This window comes from Chionomys nivalis, chromosome 18, assembly GCF_950005125.1.
Source record: "Chionomys nivalis chromosome 18, mChiNiv1.1, whole genome shotgun sequence".
Taxonomy (NCBI): Eukaryota; Metazoa; Chordata; class Mammalia; order Rodentia; family Cricetidae; genus Chionomys; species Chionomys nivalis.
Window position 1 is genome coordinate 43,979,156 of NC_080103.1, and position 24,846 is coordinate 44,004,001.

Consider the following 24,846-nt stretch of genomic DNA (forward strand, 5'->3'; position numbering starts at 1 on the left):
TGTGGTTTCAGTACCCTTCCATATTGTTAAACAGTCCAATATTTTTCTGTTCCTTCCTTTTCTTTAGGGAAAGAATGCACGGCTAGACTTCAGGCTAGCACCTGACATAGCATGTGGGAGAAAGTACCCTCAATAACTACCTGAGAAATACGACAAGCAACCACCTATTGAGATGCAGAGAGAAAAGATGTAGGAAAAATGCCATGATCTGAATTGCTCCCTTTGAGAAAAAAATAAACTCTTTAAAAACCTTTCCATTTTATTTACTCCCAATTCTATTAAGCAGGAAGTGTGAAACCTTTAATAGCCTTACCTATTAATACTCTTGGAAGAAGTATTAACACTTGATAACTATTCTGTACACATGTATTTGTTTTGAAAGATGGTTTTGTCAATATAATGGTTACCAGGTTGGTTAAACCCATGTTTCACGCTCAGTTGTCTGTTCGTGCAATAATCACACCCAGCTTTTGAACAACATGTAAAAACGCAGAAGCCTTCAAGCCAGCTTCCATTGACTCTACTTTTTCTCAGTCTGTTTCGCCTGAAATTATGGGATGCAATGTGTGGTGATTACAAAAAAAAGGCCACTACCATGGATCCAGGCCTTCCTTCTACACCGTGTGGAAAGAAGCCTGCTGAAACCCCACTTACCCAGGAGGCAATTCAATAGAAGATGGTTTTCAATGGACACATTGGAAACTGAGTTTCGGAGGGGTAAGTATATGGAAAATAAGAAAATGTTTATTCCTGAGTCCTTGTACATCTGCCCGAAGATTAATCAAGGGAGTTTTGCCTGAGCGCCTTCTGAAAAATTGCCTGTGACGTCCACGCAATTGCAGACCACTGTCTGTGGTCTCTGCCCTACAAAGCACTTTCATTTCACTGGGCTCACCTTGCTCTGAAGTCAGGCAAGCGGGTTTGCTTGGAAAGTAAAGTTTAAGGCTTGAGCACAAACGTCTAGAGCTACATAAACACCTGTGCACACACACGTTGCTCAGCTCAGTGGAGCCACGTAAACAAACACGTGTGCACATTCATGCCGCTCAGCTCAGTGGAAACACGCAAACGGTGTGCGGTGTGCACACACTCGCACAGCTCAGTGGCTGCATTTGACCGGGGGATGGATGAAAAGCGACCTACACAGTATCGGTTTGTTTTCTGAACATTTACATTCCTGGTTTACATTCTGAGTGCTGGGACATTCTAATGTGAAAAGAATCCTGGCCAGGGCAGGGGTCCATCTGAAGGGAGCAAAGCAGAGGGAGCAGATTTCCAGTAATGAGGGTTAGAAGAAAGGAAGTGGTGGACACTTGAAAGTGGGAGCAAGAAAAGGAATCTCAGACTGAAAATATAAACAGGACTCAAATGCTGATTTAAATCGCGAAGCCCATGACACAGAATATAGTCGCCTGTACCCACTGCCTGCTGCTGAGTGATTTCCTCCTCACTCTCTCTCTCCACATTTACCTGTCATCTTGCCTTCTACTTACTGGTGAATTGTTAGTTGTTTCAGGACAGTACATTTCACTGAAAAACTCAGAGCAAAATCTTAAAGTTAAAAGCGGGAAGACAATTTTGGTAAGATTTGATGCTGGGGACAAAGCATGTCTTTCCTGTGCCATTAGCCGGCAGCTGCCTGAAGAGAAGCAGAGAATGAATGAAACCCTGAGTGTGGGCTGGAGAAGCGGAGAGCCCAGAGCGGGAGCTTGCAGGGGGTGGGGGTGGGTGTTCGTCAGTCTTGCGACCCGCGACGTCACGGATCCTGGGGACTCCTGGAGACTATAAAGCGCGCATTCAGAGCAGATCTCAGCTCTCTAGCTGCTGCCTGGTAGCTCCTCCCTGGCAGGACCCAAGCTGCAACAGTCCCTGGTTCTTCCCTGCGCAAACTCCCAGGACTAAGTGTGACCCCTGCTCCGCATCCTCTGCCCCATCACAGCATCCCAGCAACGGGTACCTTCCCTACTTGCTACCAGGCAGTACCCGAAACCGCCGTGCCCAGAGGTTGGAGAACTTCAAGGGAGCCGGCTCCGGCTGGCAGCGGGAGTGTGGCACGTCCCGGGCTGCAGACGCTGGCCATGGCTTCAGTCCCCACCGCCGAGAGCTGGACCGACGGGGCGGCAGGCGTGGGAACGCAGGCAGAGAACCTGAGCGCTGGGTTGGGGGTCACTGAGTGGCTTGCGCTCCAGGCTGGCAACTTCTCCTCGGCTCTGGGGCTGCCGATGACATCCCAGGCACCTTCCCAGGCCCGGGCCAACCTCACGAATCAGTTCGTGCAGCCGTCCTGGCGGATCGCACTCTGGTCGCTGGCCTATGGCTTGGTAGTGGCTGTGGCAGTCTTTGGCAACCTCATCGTTATCTGGATCATCTTGGCCCACAAGCGCATGAGGACCGTCACCAACTATTTCCTGGTAAACCTGGCTTTCTCCGACGCCTCCATGGCCGCCTTCAACACCTTGGTCAATTTCATCTATGCTCTTCACAGCGAGTGGTACTTTGGCGCCAACTACTGCCGCTTCCAGAACTTCTTTCCCATCACAGCGGTGTTTGCCAGCATCTACTCTATGACAGCCATTGCAGTGGACAGGTGAGGGGGAGGGGGGGAGGGGGCGGGCCAGGGCAAGAGGAGCAAAATGGGACAAGCAGTCGGTATGGTTGCAAAAGAAATAATGACCTAAGGGGGCTTTAAAAGTAAAGGAACTATGAACCAGTTTCTCCTCCCGTGACCCGTGTGCACTCCAGCCCCATCACCCTGGGACAGGGCATCTAGAGGGACCGCAGAGACAAATGACTACTCTTTCTTGGAAATCTCTCATTCCAAGTAAGCAATCAGCTAGAATAACGGAAGTATTGTTTAGAATTTCTGCTCCGTGGAAAATTAATTTTTTTGCCTTTCTTTTCTCTGTTGGTCAGTCACTATGCTGGCTTAAGAAAAACAAAAAATAAAAAACAACAAAAACAAAAAACACAAGGAGTCTCCCATCTCCCTGCCATGTTTTTCCAGAGTCTTGGTCTTAATCATTCTCTGCTCTCTAAACCTGCACCAGAGTCAGCACTCTCCTGTCCTCCCTTCCAGGGTCCATCAGAAACAGCAAGAGTCTTGTCAGTTTCCATGATGTTCCTAGGTAGATTTAACATCTGATAATCCAAGGAAGATTCGTGTACCTGGAAGGCTGTAATGAATTTTCAGAATATATAAAACATTAGACCCAAAGAATAGGTGGTTCATGGTTCTTATAGATAGATAGATAGATAGATAGATAGATAGATAGATAGATAGATAGATAGATAGACAGATGATAGATAGATAGATAGATAGATAGATAGATAGATAGATAGATAGATAGATAGATAGAAAATGTTCTTCACCTAAAGTGGGAACTCTGAAATACTTAATTAAAAGCTTATTAAACCTCAAGTATTTGTTATTCTATTCAAGTTTTTACAGATTCCCCATGCTTTTGTTTTTCCTTAGAGAACACTAGGAAATATGCAGGCTTGTGGAAGCACTGATGAACCCCCGTTTTTGTGAAAGCTGGTAACATTTAAATTTGACACAGCCTACAACCAGGTGATCCTGAATTTGGCTTAGTGATTGACATTTGCATGCGCTTAATGCCTATTTTAGCAGTCTCAAGATTCTGCGAAAAGATTGTCTTCTTACATTAACAAACATAAATACTATTGCTACACTCAGCAATCATAATAAGGAAAAATACTCGATTTTTTGAAACATTGAACAAAGAGGTTTTTAATAGTGTAAAGCTATATACACTTTCTTATGCTAGGCCCACATTGCTAACCTGAAGGAGCAATGGATGGATGTCTCTAAGTAGGATAAACAAACGCACTTTTTAAAGGTCTTCAGTAGTGTATCATCCCCTTTCTGTCTGCCTCTGATCTTCCACACATTTCTGCTGGGGATAAAAGTGATTGCAAAGACTGAACAAAATCAGCCCAAAGTTTGGAAAGGTGAAATCCCCCTTCACCTTGCCCCACAGAGACAGAAGTGAACACTTCTTAGGCTTACATATCATCCTTTGCTGTTTTGTTCTGGTTTCTTTTGAAACAAATTTCTTATGTGTGAGTGTTTAACGTTGTGATGGGGGAAGAGGCGTTGGCGTATAATGCCACAGAATGGTCATAATCCTCTTGAAGTGCTAACAAGGCAACATACAATTTGATGGAAATTCGAGTGTGTGTATAATTGGTTTCCGATAAGGAAACAATTTATTTTTATTTTTCCAGTTTTATCTAGTCAACATTTCTTAGACAGCGTTGGCATTATCTTAACTGATCATGCAAAGCTATTTCATTTTATTGAATGACTTGAAATAATAAGACTTTATTACTTATTCTTTTTATTTATTTCACAGGGAGCATCATTAAACTGACTGTAAACAAAAACACAGCAATCTGTTTTGAAATTAATGTGTGCTCTGAAAGTTCATGTATTGCAAATCTCTTGTTTAAACTGTTATTCAAAAGAATACTCTTATTTGAGCAGTTGATTTATTTTAAAACTATAGATGTAAAGAAAACCCTATTTGAGATAATTTTTTGGTCAAAGAGTACGATGCATTAAAATTCTTTTTGCCACTCCATGGACCTTTTCAACAATGATATCTTATCAAACACAGACTGAAAGAACTGGCCCTACAGTGTTTGCAGTCCTATCATAAGCTAAGCTTTGCAAGATTAATCCTTTTGAGGTTGCAGGAACATCATGACTTCTCGGGTTACAATTGCATGGATGTACTGCAGCATGTGGCTGACATCTTTACTAACAATATATTTTCACAGAATGCATAGTTTCTGGTATAATTAATGCTTCATTAAAAATAACCATAAAAATAAATTATCTGCAATTGGTTCTCAGTAGTAAGAGAATATGTCACCAGAATATCCAACCGGTGGCCGTCAGGCTTCATCCATGCCAGGATAGCTGTGTATGGGGCTCAGTGCCTATGTAAATGACAGCATCATATGGTATGTGAAAAGGTGGAGCATCCCTGATGTAACTCAAACAACAGTTGTTTCAAGGTGAATGTTCTCTATTATAATATAATATAAACTGGCTTATATAATACCATTCTGAATGGAAAGCACACTCACTTCAATCTGTTTCTTTATCAAAATTAAAAGATCCCCTGACCGTGGAAGGAGAATGAACTTTGACGTAGACTTGTAGCTTTCCATGAGCTGCAACAAATGTTTGCAAGGCTCCTGTGACTCTTAGAAAACTCAGACTTGAAAAAGGTTATTCCCTTGTAAGCAACTGATGGTAACGGACTCACATCTATTCAGTAAAAGGCATTGTGTGGCTTTGAAAGCCATTCTGGGCTAGTAGAGTTGATCGCTTTATATTTCCATTCTGTAAAGGACTCCATCAAAGACTCGAATGTGAGATCACAGGTTTTAACTTTCTACTGATGTGTGCTTCTTATTACATTAGGAAAAATTCCCGAAAGCCTGTCTTATTGCCTGGAAGGCCACTTCCCTATCATCACTGTCGTCTTGATCCCCAGGCCCAAAACTCAAGGTAGAATTGCTGGCCACTATCAAGTTGTATTTCTCTACCGTTTTCTCCAAATTTGCCTTCTGCAATAAAACATTTGACTACAAAACATATCTTTAAAATGCCAAACTTTTCCAAAATCATGCCAAGAAGCAAAGATTCAAACCACTTCAGTCTGATCAGAACTATTTCTCCTCCGAGCCTCTAAGCTATCATATCTAGTGGTCAGCTGTGAAGCCTTTAGCATTAGTTAGATCAAGATCGCCTTTAGACTGTTAGAATCTAGCACTTACTTATACCACATGTGTTTCATGAAAACACATAGCAAGTTCTTTGTTACCTGTGTTTCAGTTGAGAATTAGTGATTTTCTACCTCCGACATTCTCAACTTATAAAAATGAACTTATTATCTATCTTCTGTTTTTAACAGAGATCTTTGGTTTTCCTATCACATAGTTAATTCATGCAAATTATTCATGAAGTGTTAGAGGGTGCTTTTGAGATACTTTGAACAAATGGAAACTTACAATAGAAAAGAGTTGTTCTAAAGGCTGGCTCTAAAGGTATGCTAAAGTTCACATTATTGTCAAAAATAATACGGTTAGTGATTTTGTAAATGTTTCTAGAAATCTTTTTATCTAAGTCAAGTTATCTTTTTATCGGAGTTGAGAACCCTAAGCTGATTTTGCTCTACTCCTGAGGGAAGCCTCTACAGTTACAGTTCCTTACCATTATCCCAGTTGTACATGGCACATTATATAGTCCATAAGATGAATTTGCTGAAGTCAGTATAAGATCAATCACTTGATATCATTGAATTATTTACAAAATAGTAATAAAGCTATGTTCTGAGAGATATTACTTTCAAGAAATATCATAAACCTTTGGCTTTCTTGTAGTTCTTTTATAAAAACTTTAAAAACACTTTTTGTATCTAAAAATTATTTATATCTAATGGTTAACAGTGAAAGTTCTGTTACAGTGCCATTTGTAAGGTTTATTTTATGTGTGTGTTTGTGTGTGTGTGTGTGACATAGACATATGCAGAGATGTAGGTGCCCACAGACATCAGAGGCAATGAATCCCCTGATTTGGGGAACTGAATTTGGTAGCCACTTGCTGCTAACTCATCTCACTAGTCCTGTTGTTACCAGTTCTTATGAAATTAATCACGAGAACATAATGAAAATAATAAATGCATATTTATTCATGAGGTGAAGATGTAAGATCGGCACAACTAAGCTAACGTCAGAAGTATGTTATATAATTTGAAGAACTTCAGTTGATATCAAGATTATACCAACAACAAAAAGTAAAATATACCCCCAAATAATCTGTAGTAAATAGGTACCACTAAGGCATTGGACATATAGCTGCCTTCCAATAGGCATGGCTTTCAAAAACAAACCCTTAATACATAACATAGTATACCCAAATGTAAGAAGAAAAGAGAGAAATAGAACACCTACACTCTCAGCACTTGGAATGGCGAGATAAGATTGTTGTGAATTCCAGGTCTGGCTGGGCTGTAGTATGTGAGCCTGACTCAAAGAGAGGAAAGAGAGAACTGACCAGTATACAGCAAAGATAGCATTCTTATACTTATTTCAGGGGCATTACTTTTATTCAGTCTTAAAAGCACCAACTATTATTTCATATGACTTAGCCCAATATAAATCATGTATAAATTAGCAAAGATCTTTCAGAAGTGCAGCGCAGTTTGCCAATACAAACATTATCGCAGGTCCTCTGCAAGAGCAGAAAGAGCTGTTAACTGCTGAGCTGTCTCTTCAGCCCCCACGAATAACAATGAACTTCAATAAGAATCTACATTAAAGGATTTTTCTAAACCAAAAGCTCAATAATGCTGCACAAATGAAAATCGCAACAAAAGAAAATAAATAAATATTGGGTCATCTGGAAATGAAAGTCAGTGAAGAAATAAAAATTTCTAAGTAGGAATATAGCCCAGCTCTCCAGTCAGAGGGCCGTGGATATAATTGTAACAAAGCCATCAAGAGTGTTCAAATTTCTTTTACCCATGATCCAGAATGACTTTGTTTGTAAATGTTTTCTTATAATGGTTTATTTTTTATGTCCTTTGATAACATTCTCTTTAAACTTTTTAATCAATTTAATAAATTGTCACTTATTTAGAGTATGTGAGGGGTGTGTGTGTTTGTGTGTATGTGTGTTTGTGTGTGTGTGTGTGTGACAGAGGACTACTTCTCAGGGTTTCGTTTTCATCTCCCACCATGTGAGTACTGGATGGCAAGATCAGGTCATCAGACTTGGTGGTAGGCAAGAGAAGTGGTCCTCTGTCACACACGCACACACACACACACACACACACACACCCCTGTCAAGCCATCACACTAGCTCCATCAATTTCATAATACCAGAATCCCTTCATCTTCTACTGCAACAACTCTAAATCATATATTGTAGTATTAAAGACAAATAAAGCCATGAACAAATTCTTTAAAATAATTGAAATGAAAATGGTGCTGTCCAGGACTTTAAGTTTCACTGAGTCCCTACAAATCAAAAACATGCAAATAACCAAGGCTTTACAAGAATAAATTACATAAATAAGAATATTCATCATTATAATGATGCACATTTGATTGAAACATAAGTTTCATATTTTGGGCTAATTTTTTGTTGATGAAAGTCAGAAAAGTGGGCAACTTCACCTCTCTACTTAGCTAAATTTGAGTTTTCTCTTTTGGGGGGCATGGAATCCAGTTTGTGTTGCTTCATCATTCTCAAGAATGTGGTAAACCTACTAGAGGTCATATCATTAATGAAAATCAATCACTACAGTTTTGTCCAAGATGCAAAAAAAAAAAAAAAAAAACAGATACTAAAGGATGTTCATCCCTATAGGGAGCATATATACTATGGCTCTCCTCCACAGGCCCAGAGATCACTGCAGAGAAAGGAACAAAAAGACCATAATAGCCAGAGACAATAGATGACTCTAAAACATCTGTGTCTTCTGAGCACAGCAAGCCAACTGCACATATGGACACACAGTAGCTGTCATAGCACGCAGGTGACCTACCCAGCACAAGCCAGACCAGAGTCAAGCATGCAGAAGAGAGTTGGGCACAAGTTCCCTCCATAGATAGACCAAGAGCTATTGGCAGCTGTTCACTGTTGGCAAAGAGTTGCTTTTCTCTAAGAGTTAGGCCCTAAGTCAACCATACTCCGTGTGAAAGGCCACACATCCAAGAATATTTGGGCAGCACAAATTGGCCTTAGTAGGGCAAGAATGACCAACAGTGGGAAGGAAAGAAGGTTGAATCTGGGAAGAATTGGAGGAGGGGGTAAATATGCTCAAAATTTATTATATAAAATTTGACCAGCACCATTTGTTGATAATCTTTTTCCCAATGTGTATTGTTGGCTTCTTTGTCAAAAATCAGGTGCTCATAGGTTCTATGACCAATGTTTCTCTTTTCTGTTTTCCATGTTGTTTCTATTACTATAACTCTATCGTATAACTTGGAATTGGGGGTGGTGATACTTTCAGCAGTTCTTTCATTTTCAGAGATGCTTTGGATAGCTTTTTTATTTGTTTCCCAATTCAGTTTTAGACTATTATTTCAATTATGGTGAAAAGGTGCTTTGGAATTTTTATTGGTATTTTATTGCACTGAATCTGTAGATTGGTTTTGGTAGGATAACTATTTTCACAATTTTGTTCTTACTAATCCATGAACATATGAGGTCTTTCCATCTTCTAATGTCTTTTCCTGCTCAATGACTTTCTTAAGTGTCTTTAGGTTTTTATTATATAAGTCTTTTACTCCCTTAGAATTATTCCAAGATATTTTTGAGACTACTCAAAAAAAGGGATTATTTTTCTGATTTCTGACTTGATATTTTTGCCATTTGTATGTAGGAAGGCTGCTGATCTTTATGTGCTGATTCTGTGCTCTGCTGCCTTGCTGAAAGTATCAGCTGTAGGAGTTTTTGGTGGAGATTTAGGGGCATTCATACAGAGAATTACATACCCTGTAAAGAGGATACTTTGAGTTCTTTTCCCAGTTCAATTCCTTTCGTCCCCTTCACTTGTCTTGTTGCCCCAGGTAAGACATCAAGCACCACACTGAACAGGACCTGAAAGACTTAGAAAATCCTTTCCTCTGATCTTCAGAACTCTGTAGATGTCTGGATTCTGTCGATGATTCTGTGATTCAGGGACAGACTCTGTGTTGGTTCCAGGCAGTTGGTAGATATGGTGACTGATAAACAGGCAAAAAAAAAAAAAAAGTGATCCTAGAGACCTCCCTGGAGTTCTGGTTCCAACTCTGCTCAGTGCCTGTGTGGAGAGCATTGGTAACTGGCAGAACTTTTACTTTCTTATGTATACATTTCTTTTTTTCAAAAACATATGTTTAAAAGTAAAGGCAAATACAGTTTTTTATTATCAATAGATGATTTTTCTTCAGATTCACAAGAAACTGAAAGCTTGTGTGCCTTTGCTTTGCTCTTTCTGTTGCAAGTTCACTGCTAAAACATGAAGCAATGGCATTGACTTGCCTTAACACATGACTCTTATAGCAGAGGTTGACCATTTGTGTCTATTCCTACACACTTCTAAATTATGCCATGAAGATAAATAATGACACATTGTATAGTGTATCCCATTTATTTTTACAGAGATATGCTTCAACCATTGGCTTAGTAATTTTTAGAGGATAATAAAATAAAGACTTAAGGGAAAAATTCCTACATACACAATATGGCAATTTAAAGTAACTAGACTGTTCCACATACATCATCACTGTCACCATAGTCACCATCACCATCATCATCTCATAACAAGCTGACTACTCATAATGTGCAAATGCTTTTTATGTTTGCTAGTTTTGTTCTCTCGCTTTCTGCTTCTATTGGCTGCTAATTGGGGGCTGCTACTAATGTGTTTCTAGGTTTACTTTGTATACTTTTGAGGCAGTATGTAACTTCATATTTTATCATTTTATTTTATCTTTGATTTGCATTCACTAAACTGACTTAACATGGTATCTTACATTTTTTAATCCCAGAAATCAGGAGGATGATGTAGGAGGACCACAATTCCCTGGTCAGCAATGGCTATGTTGAGTTGGAAGACATCCTCAGCTATATAACAAGACACCATCTAAAAAGAAATCCACTCAAAATTGATTTTGATTGATGTAAAAAATCTAGGCTGTTTCATGCATGAATAAGTTCATCAACACCATCATTTCGTAGAATGTTCCATTATCACAAAGGAACTCCCACCTTTGGTCACTTTGTATTCCCACCTTCACCATCTCCTAAACCCTAGCAGTGACTAATCAATCCTCCTTGCCACTTGGTCTTCTTGTGAAAAGGTCATATTAACATAAGCATTCAGCATGTGGTCTTTGATACTGGGTGCTTTCGCTCCCCAGAACATCTCTGGTATTATCTAATGGCCTGAATAGTTCACAGAACTGTTCATTCATTCTTCTTTATTGCATCCCATTGTGCAGCTCTCCTGGAGTTTGTTCACCCACTCTCTGTGAGACACTTAGGGTCTCCTAATTTGAAGGAATTATAAAGATACAAATATATGCATCTGTAGGCCTTGATTGACTATTTGTCGAACAACTCGTGGGCTTTGATCTCTGGGTGATTAGTCTATGTGTCTGTTCCTATGCCACTACCGCACTCTGATTCATCTGCACTTTTAACATGATTTGTAACAAGTCTTTTAATATTTTCATCTTTTTTATATCTAGAACCTTTGAGTTCCTACACGACTTTAGGATGAGCCTTTTTATTAAGGAATTGGACTCGGAGATTTACAAGGATAGTGTTACATGTTCTGACCAATTTTGAGGACATTGTCAGTGGAAACTGATTGAGCCTTCTGGTCCATATTCATTTCTTATGTTTCAATTCATTCAAATCTTTAAGAAATTTCAGCAGTGCTTTAACCTAAGTAAATGATCCTTGCATTTCTTTTTTGTTAATGTTTATCTTAAGTATTGTTTTTTAAATATTACCTTAAGTGTCATTTCTAAAGTTTGCTTTCAGATATTTCATAACTGGTCTATATTTGGAATTTGTCTTACTAGTTATTTGGTCTGATATTAGTGCAGTCAGTACAGCTCTTTTATTTTTACTCATTTAGTTCAGCGTTATCATGGTGTCTCTTTTCCCACTATTTTACTTTCAACCCACCAGTCTATCTGAGTTTGCTTTTTAGTGCATATGGATTTGAGATAACATTTGGTGTGACTTTCTTTCAGCCTAAAGAACATCTTTCAGCATTTATCTAAGGTGGGTATGTTTGAGCAATTTCTCTCAGTCTTGTTTAGGTGGGAATTTCCTTAATTTAACTTGCAGTGTAATGTATGTTTTACATTCAGATATATGATTCTTTTAAGCTTTTTAAAATAAAGCATGAGGTTGAGATCAAGGTATTTGTTATATATGGATTGTTCCCAATTGTCCCAAATATTTAGTGAAAAGACTGCCATTTGTCCATTTAATTGCCTTTTCACCTTTGCCAAAAAAAATCAATGAGCCATATTTTTGGAGGTCTATTTCTGTTCTCTTGATTTTGTTCCATTGATCTTTGTCTGTACCAAATCTTCGGTCTTGATTACTGCAGCACAGAATGGGTCTTAACATCTGAAAGTGTGATTCCCTCTACTTCAATCTTGTTTGCACTTAGTTTTCCATACTGCTTTTTTACCTTTTCATATAAGTTTGAGAATGAGCTCATACCATTAACAACAAACTCCTACCTTAAAACTGCACTGAATCTGTAGGTCAACTTGGGAGATTATTAACATTTATCATGCCAAATCTTCCATTGTCTCTCTTCAGCATATTTAAGACTTTTTAAGATAGCATTTTGTAATTTTCAAGGAGTAGATCCTGTATATGTTTTGTTAGATTCATGTGTGAATGTTTTTAACTTGTGAAATGATATTTGAAGTTCCTGTTTCAATTTGTTTTTTGCTAGCATATAAATATTCTTGTTATTTTCTTTATTGATCTTTGCTGAGCTGACTAATGAGTTTTAGATTTATTGATATCATTAAAAGTATTAGTGAGAAGAGAGATATTATTTTTTCCTTTGTATGTATGTGTCTGCCAATCCTTATTTGTGTTTTAATGCACCACAAGCCCAATGTTTAACAAAGGTAATAAAAATGGAAAATCCTGTATTATTCTTAGAGTAGGGAAATGTATAGCAATGTATCATTAAACATGTCATAAAATTGAAATTCTGTAGACTCTATGAGACTTAAGAAATTATTTCATATTTTAATGTGCTAAAAGTTTAATACTTGAGTTTCAAATTTAATTGGATGTTTTCTGAATCTCTTTATGTGTTCAAATGGTTAGCTTATATTAAATTGATTTTTTAAATAAAGTACCACCCCAAATATTTTATTAATAGTAAAAGGGACAAAGATGATAGAGTTAATATTTGTATAAATAGAAGATTTATTAGGTTAACTTACAGGATGCTGTCTGGGCATTTCAACAATGGCAAGCCCACTTTGGAGAGACCCAGAATCTCAAAGTTGTTCAGTCTATAAGGCTGGATGTCTCAGCAGTCCCAATATGGCACTGAAGGCCTGGAGAATTCCTTGGAGCTTCTGGTCCCCTTCTATGCTGCAGTTCCTAAGTTAGTTCTAATATTTATGAAAGAATGACATTGTAACAGGATAGATGGACTTGCCAGCAAGAGTGACAGCAAGTGGGCAAAAAGCCAAGTTTTCTTCTTCTGTGTCTTTTCATCTGGGCTGCACCAGAAGATACCACCCAGATTTAGAGGAGTTTTCTTGCTTCAACTATTCTGATAAAGCAACTTCCTCTCAAGTATACCCAGCATCTTGCTTTTAATTTATTATACAGTCTAACTGATAATAAAGATTAGCTATCACAATTAGATATGACAGACATAGTATTACCTAAATTGCTCTAAACATTTATTAAATATCCATCTGCAACATCTGCCCTTGTATTGTTCAAGATTGGTGCTGAAAAACTAGGTGGAGTCCAGGCTTGTCATCATCCCCATGGCTGAACCTGGGCTGTCACTTTGTCCACTTGATAGACAATGACAAAGCAGAGTGTGGAGCTGTATTTTAAGTCAGGTTTAAGTTTAGACCTTGTTGAGATAAACATTGTACAAAGTAGGAGTTTCCCATTAGAGAAACTGAACTGAACAAGAACCTAGTAGTAGTGCTATAGTCAGCATAAGCACCAGAAGCATTTCCACCCCAAGTCTCATATGCTTTGTGTAAAATTAATCTCCCATTCTTGTCCCTGGAAACCACTAATCTGATCTATTTTCTTATTCTTTCATATTTTGTTAGTACCATGAAAATTCAATCATACAGTATTTAGCTTTTTGAATCTGGCCTATTTTTTCTCACCTAGCATAAGGCTTGTATGATTCATTCATGTTTTTACATGTATCAATTTACTTTTACTGAATACAAACTGTTGATGTATTCACGATCTCTCTTAAGAATATAAACAAAACTAGTATAAGTATTTCAGGATCTGGAGAGATGACTCAATGGGTAGGACAGCCAAGTGCTCTTACAGAGAGCGTGGGTTCCATTTCTAGCACCCACATGGTTGGTCACAACTGTCTGTAACTCTAGTCTCAAAGGACGCAATACCTTTTCTTGACCAGGCACATACATTGTGTAAAAAAACACATGTAGGCATTTTCATACTCATTAGAAAGAAATAAATCTTTTAAAAAATAGAATGATTTCAATAATCTAGTGTCTTCTTGGAAACACTTTCCTCCATTGTAACTCAATTACCCTGAAACCTCATTTGCTTAAGAAAAGTTATGAATTTGTAGATTATATGAGATTTTTATATTCAGAGTATGAGTCATGTTGTTTGTAACTATGTGAAACTGCAAAAGTATTACTCTCAAAAATTGCTAACATTTCCACTGGTGCAAAGGATTCTGGGAGTAGTGCCTAAGAAAGAGGGAAAATTCTCATAAATAAACAGCTCTACACAAATGAAATCTAAAACAACCCTAAGTATGGTGTCTTTGAAAAACACTGTTAAATAGTGAGGATTACTGGACCCATCCTTACCACAAGGGAAAAGGCACAGGGCATAAAAGGCCCTGTTGGGATTGTAGGATCATGACCTTGCTCTTGTGATTCAAGCTTATATCTAATCTGATATAAGTCTGATCCAGTTTTAGGAAGAGCTAGCTTTCAGTTTGAGGTTTTGGTTCTTTGTTTGTTTGGTTAGTTTGTTTGGTTTTAGTACAAAGTGAATTTTAGTAAATTTCTTTAAGAAGAAGGCTATGAACACCTTGAAGATCCAGTCCAATGTATTTTTTGGATTTTCCTAGAAGCAACTTAAAGATGAAGACTTGAGGTGATAGTTTTCATTTGGGAATTTGGTCATCATGCCAAGGGTTGAACACTTTCTCAATAATATTGACCTCATGTGGAAAGGGGACTCTGAAGAAATTAGAAGTAGAGAAAAAAATATAAGCTCTGTAAATGCAATGAGACTTTCTTATTGAATGAGGAATAACTTGCAGGTCCTCATTCAAGAAAGACAGTTTCATCATAAAAATTACTGAGTCCACTTTTCATTAAAGAAATACGTGAAAGGTGCAAAAAAAATGCAACCAATAGTAAAAGTACAAAATCTAAAGAGAATATCCACAGTTTCAGAATGGCAATTCTGTGTAGAAGTTCATTGAGGTCTACATAATACAGAGATATCAGGGTCCCCTCTTGGGATTCTTAGTTTCATTAGTAAAAGAATTTAAAAATGGATTCAAATGGAACCACAAAGGTAATTCCATGAGGGTTTAAAAGAAAAGCTGCAAGGCAGACAAGCTGTAAGTCTTTGGCTGCTGCCCAAAGGGAAGTGAAAGTGGGAAGAAAAAAGCCATAGCATGTAAGCTGGTATGGATGTCACACCCATGGTCCACAAGTAGCCACATGATGGGAAGAAAAGCTTTAGAGAAACAGTGGAGAAGCTCAGATTGTTGAAGGTGTTGGGGAAAGCTCAAAGAGTAAGGGAAGCCTGGCTATACAAGAGAGAGGAAGAAGAAGAAGTGGTAAAGTTGGGCTTTCTGAATAATTCAGACAGGTAGACCCTTACATGGCTGAGGTCCGTAAGTCACTGCTGACTGGTATTTAGTAAGGTAGTGTAGGGTAGTAGTAGTGTAGCGGTGTGATAATGGTAGTAATAGTAGTTAGTAGTGTCGTAGTAGTAAACAAGTTTTAGGAGCTGGGAGTCTTCCTTAGTGTTATAACTTACACTGAGCATGTACAAAACTCTGGATTTAACCCCCCCCCCAAAACACACAAACACGTGCATACACATAGGCAGAGTTGAATTCTGAGAATAAACACTGTTGATAAAACATGTCTTTGTCAGAGAGATGGGGAGGGAAAAGAAGAAGAAAAGGGAAAAGGGGGGTAGAGAGAACCATAAATAATTGGAGTTTATATTAGGGCTCTGTGTCTAATTTCACAATAGTTGTTGGTTTATATTTTGCTATCTTTATCTGGCTTTGACATCAGGTTAATATTAACCTCAAATATGAATCATAAATAACCTCTAGTTTTCAGTTATACTCCATTGTTCCTCATTCAGTGTTATTTTCTTTGAATTTTTCAGTGTCCAAGAGTGGAACCAACCACTCCTAGATGGCTAGTTGGATGTTTAATAAACATGGTTGTCATTTGGAGTGAGTGGTCCATAGTATTAAGGAATTTCTCTATTCCTTCTAAGGAAATATTGGCAATATTTGCTTATTTTTCAAACTTGTCTCCACAGTGATATCACTTACTCTGTAAAGGATTTTTCTGTGTTGCTTGCTCTTCATGGAATACAATGGATAATAGAATTGCCATTGTATTATCATCTTCAGGGATTTTTCCAAAGCGTCAGCTTTCAGGTTCACTGATTTTATTCAAACTTTATTGATTTCCTTTCTTTTTTCCTGCTGAATTTGCTTTTCTCTTATTGTTTTTCTAGTTTCTTAATATTATAGCCTTTATTTAAAGTTTCTTTTTACTGTCTCTGATACTAAGCATTTGGTTCTGCTTTTCACCTAAGCATTACTTTAGGTGATCTCACTGGTTTTTATACTTTTATATACCTGATTCAGTACAAGATATTCTTTTAGATTCCTTTCAGAATTCTTTGACCTATCTTGTGGCAGGCAGACTTTAAGATAGTTCTTGTTATCTCTGTCTCCCGGTCATATTCTTTTAAAAATTATCTCCTGGTAAGTGATCAATCTCTGATTCACATCTATCCAATAAAATGTGGCAAATGACATGTTGGGGAATATTATTTTCAGGCATGTGACTTTTGCTTACACTGTGTTTGTTTAACTCTGTGAAACTGTGTTACTGTGCCTGTCTAAAATACTTGATGGTCCTAATAAAGAGATAACTGGCCAATAGGGAGGCAAAAATAAGGATAGGCGGGGCTGTCAGGCAGAGAGTATAGATAGAAGGTGAAATCTGGGAGGAGAGAGAATGAGGAGCAATCCAAGAGAACAAGGAGAGGAAGACATCAGGGGCCAGTCACCCGGCCACCCAGCCACCCGGCCACCCAGCCACCCAGCCACCCAGCCACCCAGCCACCCAGCCACCCAACCACCCAGCCAGCCACAAGTACGAGTGAAAGTAAGATACACAGAAGTAAGAAAACAGTAAAAGCCCAGAGGCAAAAGTTAGACAGGCTACCAGACAACAACCTCATATACACTTAGGGATATTTTTGGTCTATGTGTAAGCAAGTATGCTCTATGACGCCTGGAAATTTGGGAGTGGCAAATGCACATTTCAGAAGGCATTCCGTGATGATGGGACTCATGACCTTACAAGATAGATGTGTATAATAAATTCCAACATTATATTTAGGACGTGAGGGAGGTAATATTTTGGATAAATTTTGTAACACTGGTAAGTAAACGAATGTGTGAAAAACAAAGTTTAATGGAAGAGGGGATAGAACAGTATATGCAATGTGAGCTCTTCTTCTGTTTAATGCTGTTACATCCTCAGTTTGGAAAGTTAGTTTTAAATATCCTGTTTCATCAGTTTAAAATGCAGACAAAACAGGAGAAACCATTGGTATAATATTTTATATGCAAGCATAGCAAGAAAACGAATCGATCAAAATAAAACATTTAAGGAAGTAAGAGATTAAGTTTAGAGAGAGAACTATGGAAGCTGCCAACAAATTAAAATCTCTTTACAAGATGTTTTCAGGCTATGGTATCAAACAGGTGGCTAACAGAATAATTGTCGGCTTTCTAATCGCTCTATTAACACTAAGTGAGACTATAAATGAGATTCTTTACTCTAGACAGTTAAAAAGATCCTCACATGGTGAGAAAACAAAGCTGGAAAAATCTATAGTTCTCATCAATAATCTCAGGTAATAGATCAGTTAAGTAAAATCTGCTGTGAACTGAGAAACCGGCCTTCTAATCAAGCTTCCATTCTTAGCTTCACTGTAGGGAACAAATGAAACGCTATTGTGTGTAGCAATGATGGCATGATCACTCAGTGATGGAGAGAGATGTGTTCCTTAAGTTACTCTGGAAACCTTACAATGGACAGTCATGAGGGAATGGATTTATAGTAGAAAACATTTGTCATGCAACCCAAATGGCTTTAAATATCTGATTGACAACAACACAATATTTTTCCCATTTTAATATAAATGTCTCAATATTCTATATTATAGAAGATCTGATAATATGGCAGAATTTTCTAGTTAGTCATGGATATATTGCCTCTTCTGTCACTGAAGTCTGTATTTTATTCTAAAAAGGCAGAAAGAGGTTGATAAGGAGTAGTCAGCAATTTACACAAAAGGATGCTTGTGGGCTGTGTTTGATCCATGCATCCTCCATCCCTGGAAAAGGAGAAAGGCTTGGACATCAAAAGAAACCTTGTGTCAAACTGTGACTAACTAATTAGCTAAAAGTTTTTAAATGGCTGGATATGGAATGCATTTTATACTGAATCCTTAAGGGAACTTTATCAGGCTAATAAATCACCTTGGATCTTAATTGCCTGAAGCTTTAAACCCACAAATATGTAACCAACAATTAAAGATAAAATAGAAAACTGTTAGACTTCTTAAGCTATCAAACCACATGGCAGAAAAAGATTTGCATTTCCCCAGTTGCTCCATAGTCCTTCCTGAACGCCAGAACAACCTTCAATTCTGCTCTCAAACACCTGGCTTGGACATACTCTGGCAGCCAAATGTATGCACAATTTGAGAAATGTTAGAGAATACTTTCAATTAAAGGGAACAAGAGAGGCAGAAAAGAACATAGTTGATTAGCAATATAATAATGTGTTTCTCCTGGCATGGAACTTAAGATCTTCCACACCTAATTTTATCACTCAGAACTCCTCCATATTGAAAAAGAAAAACAACAACAATAAACTTGCCACCATCAAAATTCTTAATATGGTGGGGTTTGCCTCTACTCCTGAATTCCTTGTGGACTAAATTCACATTGAATCTCCTACTTAATTCTGTTAAGGAAGAATTTTCATTATAAACTATCATTTTACCTACTCTTAGCATAATCCTCTAGAGTCATCATTACTTTATAGAATTGGTATTGCATAAACTTAAAATCGTATCTTCTAAAGTTTAAAAGCATCTTGGTTTACTGTTGCTAAGCAAGCACAATTCAGTGTGGATGATTCATATTCTATTCTCCCATCCAAATTCCTCCAAACTCACAAGAAAACCCTTGCTGTTGCTGTTATTGACCATTTTTATCTTTTGAAAATTTCATATGTGAGTTTTGAATTTACATCATTCCCCTTCCCATTGCTCCAGTCAATTCTGCCTGTGTTCCTCCTACACTTTAAGCCCTCACACACACACACACACACACACACACAAACATGTTGCAATTTCCAGCTCTTGAAAACAAGACATGATGGTGGTGTGACGGGTGACTGAGTGGAAGTAATCTTTGAAATTACTTTGTAAAATTTGTGCTATAATCAACTGGAATAGGACATGAAATTATAACCATAGGAACAGCTTCCCCTTTGATCTTTATTATTTGAGTTTTGAGGTTTATTGACTGCTTTCTTCACTTTAACATTTAAATAAACATTTGTACCATCACAACTTAAGAACTAACACAGTTTGGAAACTCTACTGATAACCTTCATATCTGTGAGATTAAGGACAATCTATTGGGACAGCTTCAGGCTGCTCTTCATTTCAGAAAAGAATTTGGTATATATAGATGTATGTTAAATAAAATTATGAGAATTGATTCCTTCTACACCCAATGAAATTACAGTGCCTTCAGGTGTAGCATCGTTACCATCGAATTACTGAGCACTGGAAGTGCTTGTTCATGAAGTCACTGAGCATTGGAAGCGCTTGTATTTGTTGGATTCACGCTGGTGAGGCCATTCCCATGAGCCTAAGTGTGCATTTGTTCCGTCCACACTGGTGAGGCTGTTGCCATGAGCCTAGGCATGCATTTGCTGCATCCACACTGGTGAGGCCGTTCCCATGAGCCTACGCATGCATTTGCTGCATCCACACTGATGAACGTTATTAATGCTGGGGCAAGATACAGGACCGGAACTGTTAGTGACTGAATCAATTTCCAAGTGGTCTTCAGCAATTAGAAAACTTTACCGTTTGTTCCTACTGGGTCTCCCTTCTGTATCTTGTCATTCTGTTACTTTCATCAATTATTACCTAAACGCAGGGGCCAGTGACCAGACCTTGAATCATCACTTCTAATTCAAATCAAAATGGGCTCTGGGTAACTTACTGTCTCCTTGTCTCACCAATCATTCTCCAACCCAACTCTGGATGCCTTTTTAAAAAAATTTCCCCATGTCTCTGTATTTTCATATTGTTGCTTTTCTTTTTTTTTTTTATTTATTTATTATTTATACAATATTCTGCCTGCATGTATCCCTGTGGGCCAGAAGAGGGCACCAAATCTTATTACAGATGGTTGTGAGCCACCATGTGGTTGCTGGGAATTGAACTCAGGACCTCTGAAAGAGCAGCCAGTGCTCTTATCCTCTGAGCCATCTCTCCAGCCCCCTCATATTGTTGCTTTTCAACCAATTCACTAGCTGCCCCTTCAACAACTGTTGTCCTAATCAGCTACTGCAGCTCCGCAGCTACCAGCAGCAGTTGGGTCATAAGGGCCACAGGCTGCGGGAATTCTGTTCCCTCACACACCACAAAAGGAAACCTTATCAAGATCTCTACCCATCTATAGAATTTAATAATAGAGTAGAAAGGAGAAAAATGCCTTAAGTTTCAAAATTTGACATGACGGCTCAGCAGGTAAAAGTGCGTGCTGTGCACTCCAAACCAATAGAACTGGATCCTCAATTCTATCCCCAGTACCCACGTTAATACAGAAAGAGAACACAGACTGCAGGGAGCTGCCTTCCAACACATATAATCATACACACGCATGTACAAATAATAATAAACAGAAATAAGATTTTAAAAGTCTTTTAAAGTTTCAAGATTTCATACTACATTGTGAGAACATAAATTGATTCCAACTAATAGTCTACCTATCAAGAAATAATTTGTCTAAAGGTAGGATAAATGTACAAAGGAGTCATTGAAAACTTTGGAGTTGGCCAGGCGGTGGTGGCGCATGCCTTTAATCCCAGCACTCGGGAGGCAGAGGCAGGCGGATCTCTGAGTTTGAGACCAGCCTGGTCTACAAGAGCTAGTTTCAGGACAGGCTCCAAAACCACAGAGAAACCCTGTCTCGAAAAACCAAAAAAAAGAAAGAAAGAAAAAAAGAAAACTTTGGAGTTTTTTTCTTTAACCTATCTGTGTTATAGGACCTAGAAAGTACTTTAAGCATATAAAACCAATTGTATAACTATCCAAATGGCGTTTATAAACTTCTAGAGTCACAAAAGAAGCCAGATTGTGGCATAATTGAGCAACACACAGTTCAGTAGTAGTATGGCAAACTTTATTGACAAGTGTGCTTGGCTCTAGAAACACCCATAAAGCCATAACTGAATATATTGTAATCAGAGCTTTGAAATTTAGAAGCAGCAGCAGTAAGAGCAAAATCATGTTTGCCTACAGTTCCTGCTATCGCATGCTTGACTAAAGGGTTTAGCACTTTTGGATTTAGAAGATAAAAATGCTACGTTTGATGCTCTGTAAGGTCCCAGCTTGTATCTGTTTACCTCCACTTCTGTGGTCTTTATGCAACTGTCAACACCACAGATTGTATCTGTTTGGATGTTGACGACAACCAGAGATATGATAATGCTACCCCCTCATGGACAAGGATTTTCCGTTTTTGTCCAATTATGAATGATTTTAACTTCTTTAAACTTCAATTTTATTTTCCATAAAATCTGTCTCATGGTAAAACTTACTGAAGAGGTTATTTGAGGCCTTTAATGTACACATGATGAAGTGCCTGTCTATAGTTAGTAATCGGTGATCAAGAACAAGAGGGGTAAACTTTAAACAGCTTTTCACCTCAACTATGCATTACGTTATCTTATGTGGCTCTCATTTTTTAACTAACTGTATTATTTTTATAATCATCTTTTTTATTTTCTATTTTTAAGCTTCAATAATGTATAATTGATACAGCATTATAGATGTGTGTGTGTGTGTATTCTAGCGTATACAGTCTGATGGGTTTGAGAAAATGTATTTAGCTATGATAAAGTTATTTAACCATAATCAAGTTACTAAAAATATACAACACCTCCAAAACTTCCTTGTGGTGGTTTTAAGTTCATGAATGAAGTTTTCGTTTTGTTTAGCACACACGCGTGTGTGTGTGTGTGTGTGTGTGTTATAAACTGAACATGAGATCTGGACTCTTAACACACTTTCAAGTTCCTAATTCCACTTAGTACTATAGGTACTCTGCTATACAGATCTTTAGGACGCTATTTCTTGCATAGATGAAGCTTTATGCCCAGCAGAATTAATTACCAGTTTTCTTCCCACTCCACTATTCTGTCCTCTGCTTCTATGAATTTAACTATTTTTGATGCTTCATATCTGTATATTCTTGCAGCAAAGCCAACCACAGGTAGATAAATAGGATATTTGTATCTAAGATTCCTATTTATCACACATACTGAGTTAAGAATATTGCTTTAGGTAAGTTGCAACTAATGTTAATATTAATAGCAGTTTGTAATTTCCAAAATATCTACTTAAAAACTGAAATAGCCTAAAAATTACATAAAAAATAAACAATTGCATTATCTTTATTCTCAAGGTTGCAATGGTTAGTATGTATGTGTATAATCTCTAAAAAACACAAATATATAAAATTATACTTGCATAACACAAAATGGAGCACAGTAAAAATGAGACAAAAATATGCTTTTTCTATTGGTGGAAACATGAATTAGGTTGAATTTATAAATATTTTCTTCTCTAATCACTAGCCAAAATTTGGCAATGAACCATATTTTATCCAATTTAAAGTTGAACTTGTTTTTCTGATATACATAGTTACACTATCTACACTGCAAAAATAAAATGACTTTTCTTCACATATTGAGAAAATTCCCAAAATCCAGAGTGGACTACAGTAACCACATGGAAGCATGCTCTTTGAGCTTCAAGTTCACATTCCCAGTCTAGGCTGTGGAGGATTATGAATTTTCCCATGATGCAATAGAAACTCAACTTATTGAATAACATGAAAGCCAAACCTCTATTCAGCTTGATATAGTCACCCCAGCTGAATCCTGAATTTTTTTGCTACTTTGAGAGTGTGGGCCACAGCCTTTGCATGGGGTTCTCTCTCCTTGTCATGCATCTAGCTATTATCCATGTTATCTAACCCTAATTTTCTATTTAAAAAATTAAGCCAGCAAAGGTATAAAAGAAACGATAGTTGATGACTAGGGATACAGCTTAGTGGCAAAGCACTTTCATGGCTAAGGGCAGTGAGACCCAAAGAGAGAGAGAGAGAGAGAGAGAGAGAGAGAGAGAGAGAGAGAGAGAGAGAGAGAGAGAGAGAGAGAGAGAGAGAGAGGAGCAGTTGCGATAACAAGCCTGTATTTTCAGGCATTCAGTAGGTACCTTTTCAGTTCTATCCAGCAGACATTTCAGATAGTGTTGTAGGCACAGCACCAAGTAATCAATATTCCACTTATATACTTTCCATTGATCCTTACTGCACCCCTAAGGCATGGATGTTCCTATTTCTATTTTAAAAATAATGAGGCTGAGTTCCAAATGGTTAAGCAAGTCTCAGAATAGGATTTGACCCCAGATCTGCTGATGCCTGAGACAGTGCCACACTTCTCCTTCTGTGCTACCTCTAAAAGCAAAATCCTTATCAATTTAAGTTCTAAAGCCCATCCATTAAAGCACCTTTGAAGTTCCGTTTTCGATTCCCATAGTGAAGGAAATGACAGAACACTCTTCTTTGTTTCACCTAGGTATATGGCCATTATCGACCCTCTGAAGCCCAGACTGTCTGCCACGGCCACCAAGATTGTCATCGGGAGTATTTGGATTTTGGCATTTCTACTTGCCTTCCCTCAATGTCTTTATTCCAAAATAAAAGTCATGCCAGGACGAACTCTTTGCTATGTGCAGTGGCCAGAGGGTCCCAAGCAACATTTCACGTAAGTCTATTCTCCTTGACAATTTTCGACTCAGTCTATCAAACACTTAGAAAATGAAGATGGGGGGAGTTTTGCAGTTATGACCCAGTCATTCACTTCCTATACTACTTGGGGAAAGAAATGTAAAACTACACTGCTATCTGATATGCTGACTTGTAAAACTACAAAGGTTTTTAATTGGAGAAGTGATGACTTCTGTTGGAGAAGCACTAGCATTTCCTAAACAGGGTGGTAAAAGCTGGAAGCAATGTGCCAGGGACAGCAGGGTGTTATTGACTGAGGAGCTAGAAGTGGGAACGAATACCCAGTGTGTTGATTACTCTTTTAGAAAGCCTGGCTGCAGTAGAAAGAAGTCCTGGCAGGTGTTTTAATTTTGTTTTACTTTCATATGTTTGTATTTGTTCATTTCAGCATGAAAAGTCCTGGCCATTAAATTAAAAAAGAAATAGGTATGCCATTTGATAGATTTCATATTTTAGACCTAACTTGAAAAAAGTAAAAGAGAAAGCCAATGTAATTGTTTAATTTGATTTTTTTTCTGTTCCTGTAAATTTCAATGAACTTGTTTGTTTTCCTATCATTGATGACATTTAAAAATAATAAATGTTGCCAGGAACTATCAATTTTTTGAGACAAGGTCTCTCTATGTAGCCC

General features: G+C 37.9%; 1 protein-coding gene across 1 annotated transcript in view; it reads left to right on the forward strand.

Moving 5' to 3' along the window:
• The first annotated feature begins 1,851 nt into the window (after positions 1–1,851).
• Positions 1,852–24,846, forward strand: part of Tacr3 (tachykinin receptor 3) — a 68,126-nt gene continuing 45,131 nt past the window's right edge. Inside the window, exons 1-2 of the mRNA XM_057793783.1 lie at positions 1,852–2,587; positions 24,004–24,192. Of these exons, the coding sequence (XP_057649766.1) occupies positions 2,079–2,587; positions 24,004–24,192 (698 nt within the window). The 5' untranslated portion in view covers positions 1,852–2,078. The remainder of the gene's footprint in view (positions 2,588–24,003; positions 24,193–24,846) is intronic.